This window comes from Tenrec ecaudatus, chromosome 7 (assembly GCF_050624435.1).
Source record: "Tenrec ecaudatus isolate mTenEca1 chromosome 7, mTenEca1.hap1, whole genome shotgun sequence".
NCBI classification, from domain to species: Eukaryota; Metazoa; Chordata; class Mammalia; order Afrosoricida; family Tenrecidae; genus Tenrec; species Tenrec ecaudatus.
Window position 1 is genome coordinate 165888317 of NC_134536.1, and position 15859 is coordinate 165904175.

Genomic DNA, 15859 nt, shown 5'->3' on the forward strand with positions numbered 1-15859 from the left:
TCTCCGCTCTTCACTTTATTTAGTTACTGATTTTGACCGCCCACCGCTCCTGTGGCAGCCTTCTCATTTCATCCCCCTTGGGTAGTCTGCCTCTCATTCATTCGTTCGTGTGAAGCCAGGGAACCCCATCTGATAGCACAGTGAGCTGTTTTACTGCATCTTGGGTTTGTGGTTGAGTTACTTAATCAGGTAAAGAGAACTTCTTACCACCATCCAATTCCCAATTTTAAAAAAGTTCTCAAAGCACCCCTCTGAGACTCTCTCCAACCTCTTCTGAGACTCTCTCCACCCCCTCACCACCAAGCCCCTGAAGGTTGTTAGGCACCAGGGTGCCTGGGCTAAAAGCAGCTTAACAGAGGCCTGGCCTCTCCCCGCTGGATGGAGAAGCCTCTGCACTGAAGGAATAGTGTGGGGCTCACTTCGAAGGTTCTATCCAGAACTAATGAAGTGGTACCTCTGGTTCCTCATGGGCCTCAGGGAACACTAATTGGGCAGGGTGGGGTGTGCACCCCAGAGAGAAAGGAACCACAGAGGCCGTGGGTCATGATGAGAAAAGCATGGGTGTTGGAGTCTCACAGCCTTGGGTTCAAGTCCTACCTCTAGACCTATACTTGTCTCATGCAGATCATGTAAGCTCTCCGAGCCCTAAGCTCCCCATCAGTAAAATGACCGCTCACCAAGTGGTGGCTCTGCCGATTTTCATCCCTAAAACGATGACTGACGCCCGTCAAGAAACCTGGAGAATAAAGAAAAGGGTCATCTGCTACCCTGATTGCCTCCCACGGCCATTTTCAGACCTGGTGCATGAGTCACATTCCCCCCAGCATCCTTGGCGCTTCAGGCCCGAGCACAGAGGACTGAGCCGGGTTTAGTCGCTCTGTCAGTCTGGCTGGAGTCCTCAGAAGTGACTTCCAGCCAAGAGTTTGTGGATCGGCCTCTGGGCAGTTGCTTGCGCTCAGTCAGGTAACCTACTCCAGTGTAGTTTGGAAGCTACTCCAAGAGTCAACGGTTGGTTGGCAATACACGCTCAACACAAATCCTGTTGCCATTTCCAACACTGTGCTCCAGGGACAGCCTGGGATGGGGTCAATAGCAGTCAGTGTAGTTGAGCCCACTTTTGGCTTCCCTGTCCCCTTCTTTGTCTAAAACACTGGCATGTCCTTGAGAGCTTTCTTGAGTCCAGAGAGGTAGCAGCACCTCTGGAAATCACTGGGCTCTTTCCTTGCCCTTTCTGACCCCACCCAATAGTTCTTGTCCCCTGAGTTCATGTGAATTATGAGTTCATGTGAATTATACATCTGGATTATGTCCACGATGCATGTGAATTACGAGACTCCGTCCACTCTACTAAAGTAGACATTATGTACTCCGTGGTTGTTGAGAATAGACACAGCAAAATGTGCACCAATTCTACAAAACTTAGATGTACGATTTAGTGACATTGACTGTATTTTTCCAGTTGCGCAATCATTCTCACTTTAGCGAGTTGTCCCTTCCTCGTTAGCATCAACTCGCTGCCCCTTGAGTTTTGGGCTAATCTTTTGCATTGCTCTTGTCAATTGCTCCCATAGAGAGTTTTAGAAGAGTTTGATGCTCACAGCAGACTTTTTTTTTTTTTTAACCAATTCAGTTATTGTTGGTTTAAGGTGAATTCGGGTTTAGGTTTAAAGGTTATCTCCAGGCACTAGTTTCAGGGGTTTGCCTACCCTCCGTAGCTCCAGAAAGTCTGTGAGAATTGGCATTTCTGATCCAAACTTCCCCCTTTTTAATCAGGATTCTTCTCTGGAACCTTTCATCCAAATGCCCAGTAATAGTAGCAGGGCCTCCATCCAGTTTTGTCACATGGCAAAGGAGGCCATTAGCCACACGTCCATGTCCCCCCCCCGCCCCCTCCCCCACGCCCAACTCTCCTTCTCCCTCACTTGTCCCAGGAGAGGCTAGAGAGCGCTTGTGCTCTGGACGCCTGCTTGCAAGCCTTAGGAGCCTGCCAGACAGTGTTCCAAGTAGGAGGTCGAACACAAGCAGTAAACGCATTTTCTAGGTCAATTAACTGGGATGCCCCATGGAGCCATGACCCTAAACCGCCAAACCAAGGGACCGTGTTCCATGAAGTGTTGGTGCCCAAGCAGCCCCAGCAGCTACTCTTTTTGTTCTTGTTGTTATAAATGCAGAGGGTCTTCAAAATTCCATGGAATATCAAAGTAAAAGACATCAGAACTTTTCTACGGTGCTCACAGTCCTCTCATACAGTTCACCTTTTCATGGTTTTATCATTTGTGAGCAGCCATTGCAACAATCAGCTGGGCAAACCTGTTGCCTGTAATCAATGCAATTTTCCCACCACCATTCTCCCCCTCTCCCTCTTCCCTCCAACCCAGCAGCCCTCAACCTGTGGGTCACGACCCCTTTGGGGGTCCAATGACCCTTTTACAGGGGTAACCTGATTCATAACAATAGCAAAATGACAGCTATGAAGTAGCAACGAAAATAATTTTATGGTTGGGGGTCACCACCACATGAGGAACTGTATGTGTTAAAGGGTCGCAGCATTAGAAGGGCCGAGAACCACTTCTCCAACCTCTGGTAGCCACTAATAAACGTAGTCTCATACATTTACCAGTTCTTGCCCTTTTATAGAGATGGTCACATGGGGTTTGTTCATGTTGAGTGACCTGTATTGCTCTGCATCCTTCTTCAAGCTCTGTGCATACAGCAGCTTGTATCAAGACTTCATTTCTCCTGCTGGCTTCATAGTATCCTAATGTTAATGCGCTTGACTTTCTCTATCCATTCATCTGCTTTGGGCTGTTAGGAATACTGCCACAATGAACAGTGGTGTACAGAGCTCTTCCTAAGTCTCTGCTTTCGAGTATTTTAGGAATGGGGAGGGGGCATCCCCGCCCAAATGAAAAAAAAAATCTGCTGAGCGTATTATGCATTTTTCCTGCTAGGAGAACGTCTAGCAACGCACTCTGGGTTAGTGCACCCAAAGGCGTCACCTGGGAAGGTTCTCTCTGCTCACAGTGAATTTTTCCGTAAAAGTAGTTTTGCTCAAACTTCGTTTTTTTGTGATAGCCGATTTAAGAGAACAGCATGGGGCTGTGAAATTTTGTTTCTGTGGGAAAATGCCACAGAAACTGTTGCGATGTTGAACACGGCTTAGGAGGATGGCGCTGTGGGAAATCCTTCAGTGTTCCAGGGGCTTTCTCATAGGTGCAATGTCAGCTGCTGGCAAACCTCATTTTGGACATCCCGTCAACTGCCCAAACGGGCAAAAATGTCAGCTCGGAGTACATTTGGAGTTGCATTCCACTGGGTCAAACTGCTAATTAAGCTTTCTATGTAGAGGTTTTGAAAAGATAGCATAACAGTGAACGACAGAAAAGGCCTGATTTGTGGTAGATGGGGGCCTGGTTTTGCCACCACAACAAAGTGCTTGCTCTCACAGCCATCTCAGTGCACCAGTTCTTGGTCAAAAAAACCCCAGCATGTCTTTCTTGTCCCACGCCCCTTACTCACATTACTTCGCTCCGTGCGACTTCAGAGATACGTACAAGGACAGCGATTTGACGACATAGAAGAGGCGGCGAAAAAAAACGAGGGAGGTGCTGTCAGCCATCCAAACAGATGAGTTTGAGAAATATTCCCAAGAATGGAATCACAGAGTTGACCACTGTATCAAGTGTCATGGAGAGTACTTTGAGGGTGATGAGGTTATTTTGTTTAAAAAAAATTAATACATAGTTGGGGGGGTTGTGGATTCTCGTATATCCAGGAATGGACTTGCTAAGTCATGTGGCAGTTCTTTTGTTTGTTTTTAAGGGACCCAACACTCTTTCCCAGAGCAGTTGTACTGCTCTGTATTCCCACCAGCTCTGGTAGGGCTTCCACTGTCCCCACACCCTCCCCAACATTTGTTATTGTCGGGGTTTGTTTTGGCTTGTTTGTTTTCATCTTAGTCCTTCTAGTGGAAGTGTAACTATCTCATTTTTATTTGCGTCTCTCCGATAGCAAGTGGCGCTGAGCATCTTGTCCTCTGTTTGTGGCCATTTAAATATCCTCTTTGCCCATTCTGTGATTGGGTTATTTGTCGTTCTGTTGTTAAGGTGTCAGAGTTTCTTATGTTACTGTGATGATTAGATTCTTGTCAGCTAGATGGCTTCCAAAGGTGTTTCCAGCCACTAGTTATCTTTTCTTTTTCTTTTTGTAAAGTCTTGAGTGGAACAAAGTGTTTAATTTTGACGAGGTTCCATGATTTGGTCTTTTGCTGTCTGTGCCTCTGTTACATTGGACAATCCATTGTTGAAAGCTGACTGAGCCTGACAGCATAGCCCCTGCTTGTTCTTTTGAGAATTTTGTTTTGATTTTCACATTAGGGCCTTAATCCATTTTGAATTTGTTTTTGTGTATGGCCCGAGGCAAGGAAACTGCTTCATTTTTCCACATGTAAAAATCCAGTTTTCCCAGCACCATTTTTCCAGTCCATGAACATGGCATATCTTTCCAGTTATGATGGCCTCCTTTCATCTTAATTTCAGCAGTGTTTTATAAAATTTCAGCGTTTATATGTCCTTGAGTAGATTTTAATTCCTAAGTATTTTTTTTCTCTTGCATGCTATTTTAAATGGAACTGTTTCCCTAATTCCCCTTCTTCATTTGTCATCATTGTGTATAGCAACTTTAGTTCCTGGAACTTTGATCAACTCTTCTGCTAGCTCTAGAAGTTGTCTTGGGCTCTTTGGGTTTTTCTGTTTTCTTTCCAATCCATTTTCCCATGAACTTTGAGAAACCTCCGTGTGTAGGGTCATTTAATCTATGGTAGAGATTATTTCACTTCTTTTCCAATTGTACATTCCCCTGTCCTGTTTTACTGTTCCGACTCGGACTTCTAATACAGAACCGAATAGAAGTGACTGCATCGGGCACCTTGTTTTGTTTCCCGTTTCAAAGGTGAGGCGCTCAGTGGTTCTCCAGTGAAGTTTAAGGTTGACTGTTGGACTTTTAGATAAGCCCTGGATCATATTGAGGGTTTACCTCTATTCCCTCCTTGGTTAGAGTTTTCATCTAGAAATGGATTAGACATGTCAAAAGGTATGTCTCTAGTAGATGTCCTGTGCTTCTTTACTTTTGTCTATCAATGTGATACTGCATTGCTTGCTTTCCTAATATCGAACCCTCCCTGCGTTCCCGGAAACCCCACTTGGTTACAGAGTGCGCCTGCCTCTATGACATGTTCTTGGGTTCTGCTCGCTAGTATGAGGATTTTTGCATCTATAGTCCTAAGAGATACTGGCCTTCAGTATTCTTTTCTGATGGCATCTTCGTCTGGTCGGACGTCAGGACCATGTTTGTTGAATTAGGGAGCATTCCCTTCTCCTCTGTGTGTAGGAAGGGTTTCGATGTCAATTCTTCTCTAAGCGTTTGGTAGAATCCCTCAGTGAGACCGTATCACCTGGGGCTGGATTTTTGGTGGGAGGTTTTGATCACTGATTCAATCTCTTCATTTATTATGGGGTCTTGAGATTTTCTATGTCCTCTTGGGTCGGTTTGTAATTCTAAGAATTTGTCCATTTAGGTTATCCAGTTTGTTGTGCAGTTGTTCTTAACATGCTGTCACGGTCTCTTTACTTGAGGGGGGATGGTGGTCAGTTACATTGTTGCCACTTTCATTTTGGTTATTTGCATGTTGTTTTTGTCGGTCTAGCTTAAGGTTTGTCTATTTTAGTCATTTTTTCAAAGAACTGACTTCTAGTTTCACTGGTTCGTTGTTTGATTGTTTCAATTTATTTCTGCTCTGACCATTGTGACTACTTTTCTGTGGTGGTTTGAAGCCTGGTTTCTATTTCTCCTTCTAGTTCTTGGGATTGTCTAGTTAGACTGTTAATGTGAGGACTTTCTTTTCCGATGTAGGTAATTTTGCTATAACTTTTCCTCTGAGGATTCTGCCGCATCCCATACATCTCCATATGTTATGCATGCATTTTTATTCTACTCAGAGTGTGATTTCTCTTTGTATCTCTCCCCTGACCTACTGGTAGTTGAGTAATGTGGTTTTTAATTTCCATGTTTGTATTATTTCTCATATTTTTTCCTGTTATTGACACTCAACTTTATTTTTTTTCAACTTTATTTTATATGGTCAGAAAGTACTTGGTATGATTTCAGTCTTTTCAAATATATCAAGACTTGCTTGCGGCCTAAAATGTCGTCTTACCTTGGAGAATGAGCCTGATGCAGTGAAGTACAATGTGTATACGAGGGCTTCGAAAAGATAATGGAACTGAAACGTCATGATTATTTTACATGAAACCCCTCACAGTGCTGTGTTTGAGTGGTCTTATATGAAGAGCCGTCAAAAAGTTCATGGAAAAACCATGCGTCATGAAAAACTGCATGGGTTGGTTTTTGGGGTTTTTTCTTTGCACCCAAATAAATTTATTTTAATTTGTTATAACATGTCTAAAAATAATCTAGTTTGAAGACCAAGAAGGAGACGCCAACGGTTTGAAAATAGCTCTATCTCAGCAACATGAATCGTGCTAAACATTGAGGCAAGAATAAAGAACATACAGAAGAATCCTACCCAAACCTTGGGTAGAAGAATAACAGTCACTCACACATTAAAAAATTATGAGTGTAATGCCCCAAATAAATCCGTTTGCAAAGAGCTGGATTGTTTGATAAGAAACAAGACAATGTTAGAGACAAAGCCTACAATAACAGACCATACACGTGGATTTTTGAGGGAAAAAATTAATCATCTTTCTGTCCTAGTTAAAGATGACCAACAATTAAAAGCAGAAACAACAGCCAACACCATAGACCCCTCAATTGGTTCAGCTTGCACAATCTTAACCCAAAAAAATTTAATTGAACAAATTGTTCACTAAAACGGTGGCGCCCAGACCAGCTGCAGATGAGCACAGCGCTCTCAATGGAAATTTTAAAGAAGTGAGATCCGGAAGCAATTTGTAGAAGAATTTCAACAGGAAATGAAACATTGGTTTACCACTATGATCGTGAAGACAGCACACTACCGAAGTGGTCTACAGCTAAGGTCATAGCAACCATTTGGGAGGCTGCTGAGGTCCCTTTGCTTGTTGACTTTCTGGAAGGCCAAAGAATGGTGGCAGCTGCTCATTCCAAGAGGTTTGTTTTTCAAGTTGGCCAAAACTGTAGCAGTAAGCACCCTGGCATTTTTCACCGTGACGCCTTCACCACCATGACAATGTGCCTAACTCATTCCTCTCATCACATGAGCAATTTGGGAATTTTTATGGGAAATTATTAAGCCTTCAGGGAAATCATATAGCTTGACGGCCCTGATTAGGTTCCTCTGACTTCTTTGTATTTCCTAATGTTAACAAATCTGTACCGGGCTTCCATCTCCCTTGAGTTGATCATGTAAGAAAGACTGCACTGACACGGTGGGATCCCCAGGACCCTACACTATCAGACTGCATTGACACGGTGGGATCCCAGGACCCTACACTATCAGACTGCATTGACACGGTGGGATCCCAGGACCCTACGCTATCAGACTGCATTGACACGGTGGGATCCCCAGGACCCTACGCTATCAGACTGCATTGACACGGTGGGATCCCCAGGACCCTACGTTATCAGACTGCATTGACACGGTGGGATCCCCAGGACCCTACGTTATCAGACTGCATTGACACGGTGGGATCCCCAGGACCCTACGCTATCAGCCTGCATTGACACGGTGGGATCCCCAGGACCCTACGCTATCAGACTGCATTGACACGGTGGGATCCCCAGGACCCTACGCTATCAGACTGCATTGACACGGTGGGGTCCCCAGGAACCTACGCTATCAGACTGCATTGACACGGTGGGATCCCAGGACCCTACACTATCAGACTGCATTGACACGGTGGGATCCCAGGACCCTACACTATCAGACTGCATTGACATGGTGGGATCCCCAGGACCCTACACTATCAGACTAAATGACTAGTATCATCACCTACAAAAGTATCTTAAAACTCATGGAGTTTATGTTAAGAAATCAAGAGTATGTTTTTATCGCTTAATCCCATTTCCCCATGAACTTTGTAAAATCCCCTCTAATCTGTCTGCGTAGTCTCATTGGATTGTATTTTCACTCGGGCCCGTTTGCTTGTTGGTCTTTGGAAAGCAGTGCAGTGAAGTCTCCGACTTACTGTCACTCTCGGCTTTTCTCTTCAATTCTATCCGTATTTGCTTTCTGTATGTAGGTGCCCTAGTGCTGGGTGCATAACATACATTTGTTAAATCTTCTCTTGTCTAACTCTATCTCTCCTGACAGATTGTGTCTCAAATGCTTACTTTCTGTGCTAGTAAGATCGCCACCCCATCCCTTTCTGGGATATTATGTACACGCAGTACTTTTTCACTTTCAACCTATTTGTGTCCTTCAATTTAAGATGTGTCTCTTGTAAGCAGTCAATAGTTGGATCATGTTTTTGTTCTGTTTTGAATCTATTCTGCTGCTCGTTGACTTTGGATTGGAGCCTCTCACTCACTGCCATCAAGTCAATACGGACTCCGAGCAATCCTATAGGACAGAGTAGAACTGTCCCTGGGGGGTTCCGAGACTGTCACTGTTTACTGGAGTAGAAAGCCCTGGCTTTCCTCCCGAGGGGTTGCTGGTGGTTTCGAACTGAAGGATCGCGGCCCAGTCCATAACCGGTGCATCACCAGGGCTCCAAGGACTGGGGCATTTGAACCATGCCCCATTCCCTGGCCTAGGAAAGCAAGAGTCCCCGGGGTACAGAGCTGGTTCCCTGTACAGAGACATGTCTAACTGTACTATAGGGTTCCAGCCACCGTGTCTCTGCCCTGCGGCCAGTCTGGGAAACATGGAGCCAGGGGAGTCGGGCCAGTCAGGAGGGGGCTTTCCCCAGGAACTTGGGGCGCACCAACTTCTAGCTCAGACCGCAGCAGAATTACTGTATATTTTGGGTGGTGAGTACCAGGGTCCAACTTGTCCTCGGGTTTTAGAATCGGGAGGGGAGACCTGGGTTGGAGAAGGAGCCAGCCCTCCTGCATATCACCTTCACTGAGCACTGAGACGGCCCAGCTGGGACTTGGGATCAGCTCTGGAAGGGCACAACCATAGCACTTGCATCTCAGTCCAGTTTGGGTGACATGGCTCTGTGTGCTGCCAGCCCTGGAGCCAGTTATCAGTGTGTCCCCCACCCCCACCCAACTCATCCCTCTGCTACCTCCCACTCTCAGGATTCTGGCCTCGAAAGCCTTCCCACTGGCCTGGCCACTCTGACTTCTTTCCACAAAGGCTGGTGCCTGTGGAGCAAAAGAAAACCACTTGACTTGGTAGCAGTTGAGTAGCTGTTAAATACAGGATCCTTCTGGAACCTGTTCCCCAATCCTCCCCTCCACCCAACCCTTACTCTGGCAGCTTCCTGGGCTGCAGGCAGCTGCCAGCACATTTAGAGAGTGGCATAATAGTTCTGGATGTCTGTTTGTGCACACAAACTACCTTGTTTTGTCCCTGCAGTTCTTCTTTGGGATTTGGTTCTGGCTTGCCCTTGGCCACACCCCTCTAGTGCACTCCGCCCCCAGGCTGGGTGTGCTGCTCTGAGTGAGCTGCCGGTGCCCTGGGCTCTAGCAGGCCCAGAGAAGTGAGCTTCTAGGTTGTTTGGGATGCATGCTTGAGAACTCTCCGGTGTGATATAGCTGTGGTTTCTTGGCTGTTGTGCTACCCCATGGCTTACTCGCCCTGACGGGAGGCCCAGAGATCCTGGAAGTGGCAAGTGGAGGTCTCTTACCTGTGGGCTCTGCACTCGGGGCAGCAGGGAAGGCTATGCCTCTGTCCCCAATCCTGGCTGTCCGGGAGCCTGGTGGCCAGAGCTGGAGGGATGACCCCTCTCTGGTCTTCTTGATAATTCAGCTCGGAGCTTTTTCCATCCCCTTGAGCTCTAGGTAAAGTTTGCCCATCTCCATCTTCCATATGCACTTGTACCAGCCACCTTGGAGCCTTGGGAAATCTGTCATTTTGCTCAGATGCTAGTGCTGCTTTGATTCTCCCTTCGTGGCAGCAGCGGCGGCGACACCAGCAGCAGCTTCTGCTCTGATGTCCGATCTCTGATGCATTTTCCCGAGCGTGGAAGGGAGGAGGGCGAGGAGGGGGGAAGGGGAGGGCCAGGCATTATGAGAGTGAGCAAGGACTGTGGAGCCGGCAGCAGGCAGCGTGGAGCCCAGGCTCCGTGAGACAAAGCATTCTGCTGCGGATCTGAGAGCACACAACCGCGGGCAGCAGGCAGGATGACAGCTGCCCAGCCGGAATGAATCAGCAGCTGGGGACACTTGACTTGGTGGGCACACAAGAGCCTGCCGCCTGCGTTCCCGGAGCAGAGCCGCCACGCAAGTCTCACCCATCCTCGGCACCTCGGCGCACCGCTGCAGTGTGACCAGAGGTGCCCCTGGCCCTGACCATCGATTCTGCAGAGGACAGAGGAGGAGCTGGAGCCGAGACTCCTAGATCACCCAGCAAGTTGGCATTGCCCAGCCCCAAGGGGCCCAAAGTGCCCAGGAATGACTAAATGACTTTCGTCGTGTCTGGAGTTCAGTGGAGGTGATGCTTTTGTGGTTGGAGTGCTGTTTTCCTTCCGTACACCTCTTCCCTTTTTTCTCCTCTTATCTGTGCCTCTGAGAAGCAGAGCAGCCGAGCAGCTGGCTGGGGGGGGGGGGGGCGGGGGGGGCGGAGATTCAGCTTCCAGCAGCCAGTGTCTTCCCGGAAAGGCTGAACTTTTTTCCTCCCTGTACCGCACAAATCCCCTGCCTCCACTGAGGAGCCCGCAAATCTTTGTCCTCCTCCCGTCCTCGCTCGTCCTCCGAGGAGACCAGCGGAGATCTGGAGACCCTGAGGAGGACAGTGCCGGAGAGGACAGTGCAGGACGTGGACAGACTTTGTTGCCACAGCTCGCCTGACAGCACCGCTGCCCTCTCCTTTTTCTCTGGTTGGGTTTTTGTCATCTTCAGCCAAAAATTGAACCTGCCTTGCCCACTTTCCCCCGAGCCGGCTGGCAAGTCCCGGGAACAGCCAGTCAGAAGAGGACAATGGACGTCCAGCCCCTGAAGAAGAGCCCAGCCGGGGAAGGCAGGCTTCTAGACAGTGCGCTGGCCCACGAGACCCCCTGCTCGCCCACTGCCAGGGTCTAGCCGTGGACTGGGCTCCTGACCCCTGCTGGCCACGCAGTTAAAAGGAATGCGATGTTGCCGCCACAGCAGAGCCACACCTGAGCCTGGTCTCTGAGTCCCGGCCCATGAGCCCGCTCAGCGCCTTTTTGCCCTGAGCCTGTGAGCACAAAGGGCTGTGGCCATGGTTTGCTTCTTCCGGGACTGCTGGGGGCAAACAAGTAAAAGTCTCCCTTGTCCCCTCCCCTGCCGTGTCCTTTGCTGCTTGCCTTGCATGTGCTGAGTCCCTGCGAAGAGCCGCCGCCGCTTGCCTCCCGGAGCCCTCGCTGTGTGCCTGTGTCCGCTGCATGAAGATGTGTGCTCTCTCCTGACCCGTTTGTGCTGCAAGGTCGCAGAACTTCCCTCTTTCGCAGCAGCACTGGGGCACCAGAAGTTGCATGGACAAGAGCAGCAGCAGGCTCGTGGGCACTTAGGAGCTTCCCCCAAACCCCTAGTGCCTGTGGGGACAGACTTTCAGAAAGACCTGGACATTGATAAGGAACTGATCGGAGACCGTTGGGGGTTGGCTTCCCCCTGAACTGTGGACAGAGACCGTGCATGCACCACCGCCACTTCCCGGGAGCAGCTCAGCTCAGGGGTGGAAGTGGGGCGGCAGCGCCAGGCAGCCCTGTCCTTGGCCTGTCCACAGAAGAGGAGCTGCGTGCGTGCCCGCTGCTCTGTGGTCTCTTGTACATGATTTGGCTGCGTTATGGGAATGACTATCATGTGGCAGTGCCATCTGTCTTCCTCTGAGTGCCGCTGCTACCGCCTTAATGGGTTTTCCCTTTTCAAGCGTCTGCCGATTCCTCTCTCGTCAGGTTCTCGGACGCTGGAGCAGAGCGTCGGGGAGTGGCTGGCGTCGATCGGGCTGCAGCAGTACGAGAGCAAGTTGCTTCTGAATGGCTTTGACGATGTCCACTTCCTGGTAAGTGCAGGCCCCTGCTCCTCCTCCAGGCTGGGTGCTGCTCAGGAGAAACCTGCCTCCCCAACTGCCCCAGAGGCCCCTCCCTGCTGGAGGTGGAAACAGTACGTAGACCTGCATCCCAGGGAATAGCTAATGGAAGTGACTTAGACACCAGGAATCAGTTCCGTATCGTGCGCCTTCTTGGCAAGCTCTGGCCCTCCAAATTCTGCCCCAGCTCTTCACAAGTCTGAGTCCTGAGAGGCTGGTGCAGACCTTTACCCGCTTTGCCTGCCCGTGCAGCCCTCAGACCGTGCATTGTGCCATGAGGCACCACGGCCCGCTGTTCCAAGCCAGACGCCAGGAGTGTGGTGGGCAGGACTTGGGCCCCATGTCCACTGGTACCAGAATGTCCCTTCATTTATATCAGTGTTCCCTAAAATGGGTAAAATGCGTCCCCTCCCCAGGGTGGGCACCGGAATGATCCAGGGGGGTTGCGATATCAGACACCTATACTTTATCCTCAATTATGGGCTATGTGGCACAAACGTTTTTAATGGCCGGGGGAGGGAGGGACGCCGAGGAGTCTTTGTTTTTTCTGTAAAGGAGACAGTCGGCTAAATGAACTTGGGGGCCCATGGTTTTGTTGCGAAGCGAGTTTGTTTAAGTTGGGAGCTTTGCCTCTGCTCCTGAGGAGGCGGCGGTGGCCGCCGAGCAGCTCCAGCTCCAGCTGAGGTGTCATTCTATATCCTCTGGTTCCAAACACAAGGGGTCTTTCTCAGGGCCTCTCCCCTGTTCCTTGGCATCTTGCGGGATGGGGACCCAGCTTGTACCCTGGGCTTGGAGCTCACTGCTCTCTCTTGTCTGCCCAGAACATAACTCAGAGCTGGGGGCCCCTTTCCTGGAGAGCCCGGTTTTAAATGAACAATTTGTGTTTCCTTTAAAAATCAAACTAAATATATTTAGGGTCCTCGTGGGCTCACCCCTGACTCACCACATTCCGTGGGGATGGGTGACAGCCCAGGATAGAGGTGGGGGTTCAGCCAGTGGGCAAGAAGAGTTGTCCCTTGGCTATGAGGCTTTAGGAGGCCTTTCCTCTGCCTGCCTGCATCCCCTAGACTGGCCATCTGTCAGGTAAATGAGGGGCTGACAGCTCACAGACTGCCCACCCTCTCCACACCCCTGCCTCTGTGCCTCCGTATGCTCAACGCTGAGCTTTGGGGAGCTTGCTTAGTCAACCCTGACTCTTCGACCCCACCACCTGCTAATTTTGGGAAGGGGGAGCTTCCTTAAAACTGCTCCCTGCCCCACCCGGTATGCCTGTAACCAGACCAGCATCTGGGGAAGACTGGCCCTGGCCCAATGTCCTTGGAAGATGGAGGGCTTCTATTGGGGTCTTGCTCCCATTTGGGGAGAATCCTCATCTAGGGAAGCTGGCAGGGTGGTGAGGTAGCCACGATACTCACATGGCTCCGCTCTGGCCGTCCTGTAGGCAGTCTGTACAAGGAGTGGAGAAAAACAGCTCCATTGGGCATGTTACTTCACATGCCCAAAGTGGCCTGAGTCACCATGCAGAGCACCCTGGGTAATTGCAAGTAAATTACCAGATGGGCTCTAAGGCTAATTAGGCATTAGAAACTGGGGAAAAGACTAAAACGAAGAAGAGAAGACACACGTGGGGGAGCAGGGAAAGTGTTGCTACTGAAAGGCCTCTCGTTGCCTATTTACATATGTTCACCCTGTCTGCCATGGTGGGGCTCTGCGGGAATGTTTTCAGTGCACCGTGAACATTTCTCTGGGTTCTGGAATGCCCTGGAAACTCTTCTGTGAGATGTGCAGGTAGCTCCCAAGAAGCCAGGCTCCGTGTGTGTTGAGGAAGTGAGGGGGGTTAGAGGAGGCACTGCTGTGGAATTCCCCTGTGACCGGGTGCTCAGAGCTTATTGGGAGAGGACAGGGTCACAGAGCCCCCTCCAGGTAGAGGGGACGTGAACGTCATGTAGTCCCGCCCTCCTCTCTCTGCTTGAGTCCCTCCCAGGTGATCTCTACTGTGTTCTTCAGTGACCAGGATGCGCCTCAGACAGCAGTGGCCCAGTCAGTGTTTGCGTCGCTTGGGCTGATCTAGAGCATTCTCTTTACATTGAGTCAAAATCCGTTTCCACGTGGTGCGTTCCGTTCCGTGTGCCTCTTGGGGCCACCCAAACATACGGAAGCCTTTCAGGAAATCGAGGCCCTCTCTCCAGGGCCCTCTGGGTCCTGTCCTCACTGAGCTCAACACCCCTTTTCTCTTGCCTGTTTTTCCAACCTGGGATGAGATGTCGGAGCTGACAGACACGCACTGCAACTTGAACTCTATCCACAGCCTCCCTGCCCGCTCAGAAAGGACCTTTGATGGGAGGGAGGGGCCAGGCAGCAGGGCCCCGGAGACAGCGATGGAGGTGAGAGAGTGGGCGTGGCTAGTCTACACTTCAGCTGTCCTCGCCAGCTCTGCACGTCACTGGAGATCTTGTCCACAGGAAATAGGTTTGCTCAGGAGAAGGGGGCGGGAAGATGTCCTTAATCTGCGCACAAGGCTGGTTTCAAGCTCCAAGCAGGCTGATGCAGGCCTGGGCCTCTGAAGACTCAGCCCTCCCTCACTTATTACCGACTAAGTGCTCGGAATCCTGCTGCAGGGTGTTACGCAGAGACTCCGACAAACAAGCATGTTCGTTCAAAGGAGCGCTGATGTTAGAAATGCCCACCTGCTGTGCTGGGTGAATGAGGCGAGAGCTGAAACTTGGTCTGCGTTTTCCAGAGAGCAAGCCTGTGTGCAGCCGCTGCACGGGAGCGGGCCGAGTGGCCTCACTGGCTGTCTCTGGAGGGTTTCCTTTTTGACGTCTAACAGATTTTCTACAATGAACCGTCTCTGAAGTCAGAAAGGCAAATAATGTAGGTGTGTTAGGTTTGTGGTCCAGCTGGGAAAATGAGGCAGATGAAAAACAAAAGATTCGATAGGTGTTAAGTGTTGTGGTAGACTCCTCAGTGCAGTGGACGAGCAGAGGGAGGGAAGCCCGTCAGGAGCTGGCCCAGCAGTGAGCCTCGCACAGCCTGAAGCAGACGGGCAGCCAGGGCAGGGGAGTGGGGGACGACACTTGCCCAAGTGCAAACAACCAGAAAGTGGTCAGGCCAAGCCTTCCCCCCTGCCCCCCCCCCCTCCGATCGGTCCCACCTTACACTCACTGGAGAGGAAAGGAGGGGAGAGAACGGCAGGTGGCAGGTGGTCAGAGAAGTCTGGCGTGAGTACAGATGGGCTGGGCTAGGCTATGGGGCCGCCCAGGGTCTCCAAACCTTGTATTTTGGCCAGGGAGGTGTGAGCTGGGCATGCATAGGCAGCCGTGGCGGGGGTACGGAGACTCAAACCCTGAGATGATTCTGGCCGTGGTGGCAGGCTCAGGCTGGGTCAGAAACAGACTGAGTCAGCAGGCCAGGTGCTTGTTGGGGGCAGAGAGGGGAGGCCTCTTGCTCCTCCTATCAATTTATTTCTCTCTCAGCTTCTGCCATAGGCAATTAGGCTCCCACTGCTTCCCTGTCTGTCCCTGGGACAGTGCCAGCTTGTTCCCACAAGTTGAGAAAGGTGACAGCTGAGGAGGAGCGAGCTGGAGCCCAGAGGCTCTTCTTGACTGGCTTCTGTGAACGTTCCCAGGCCTGAGGTTCCTCGTGTTCTTGTCCTCCAAGATTGCTGCAAGCTCTTCAGCCCCGAGCTGGCTGTGTGCGAGAAGG

General features: G+C 50.2%; 1 protein-coding gene across 5 annotated transcripts in view; it reads left to right on the forward strand.

Annotated features, from left to right (window-relative positions):
- ANKS1A (ankyrin repeat and sterile alpha motif domain containing 1A) overlaps nt 1-15859 on the forward strand; it is a 209982-nt gene that overhangs the window by 172554 nt on the left and 21569 nt on the right. For all 5 annotated transcript variants that reach the window (XM_075555506.1, XM_075555504.1, XM_075555507.1 and 2 more), the window contains one exon: nt 12021-12127. In XM_075555506.1, the coding sequence (XP_075411621.1) occupies nt 12021-12127 (107 nt within the window). The remainder of the gene's footprint in view (nt 1-12020; nt 12128-15859) is intronic.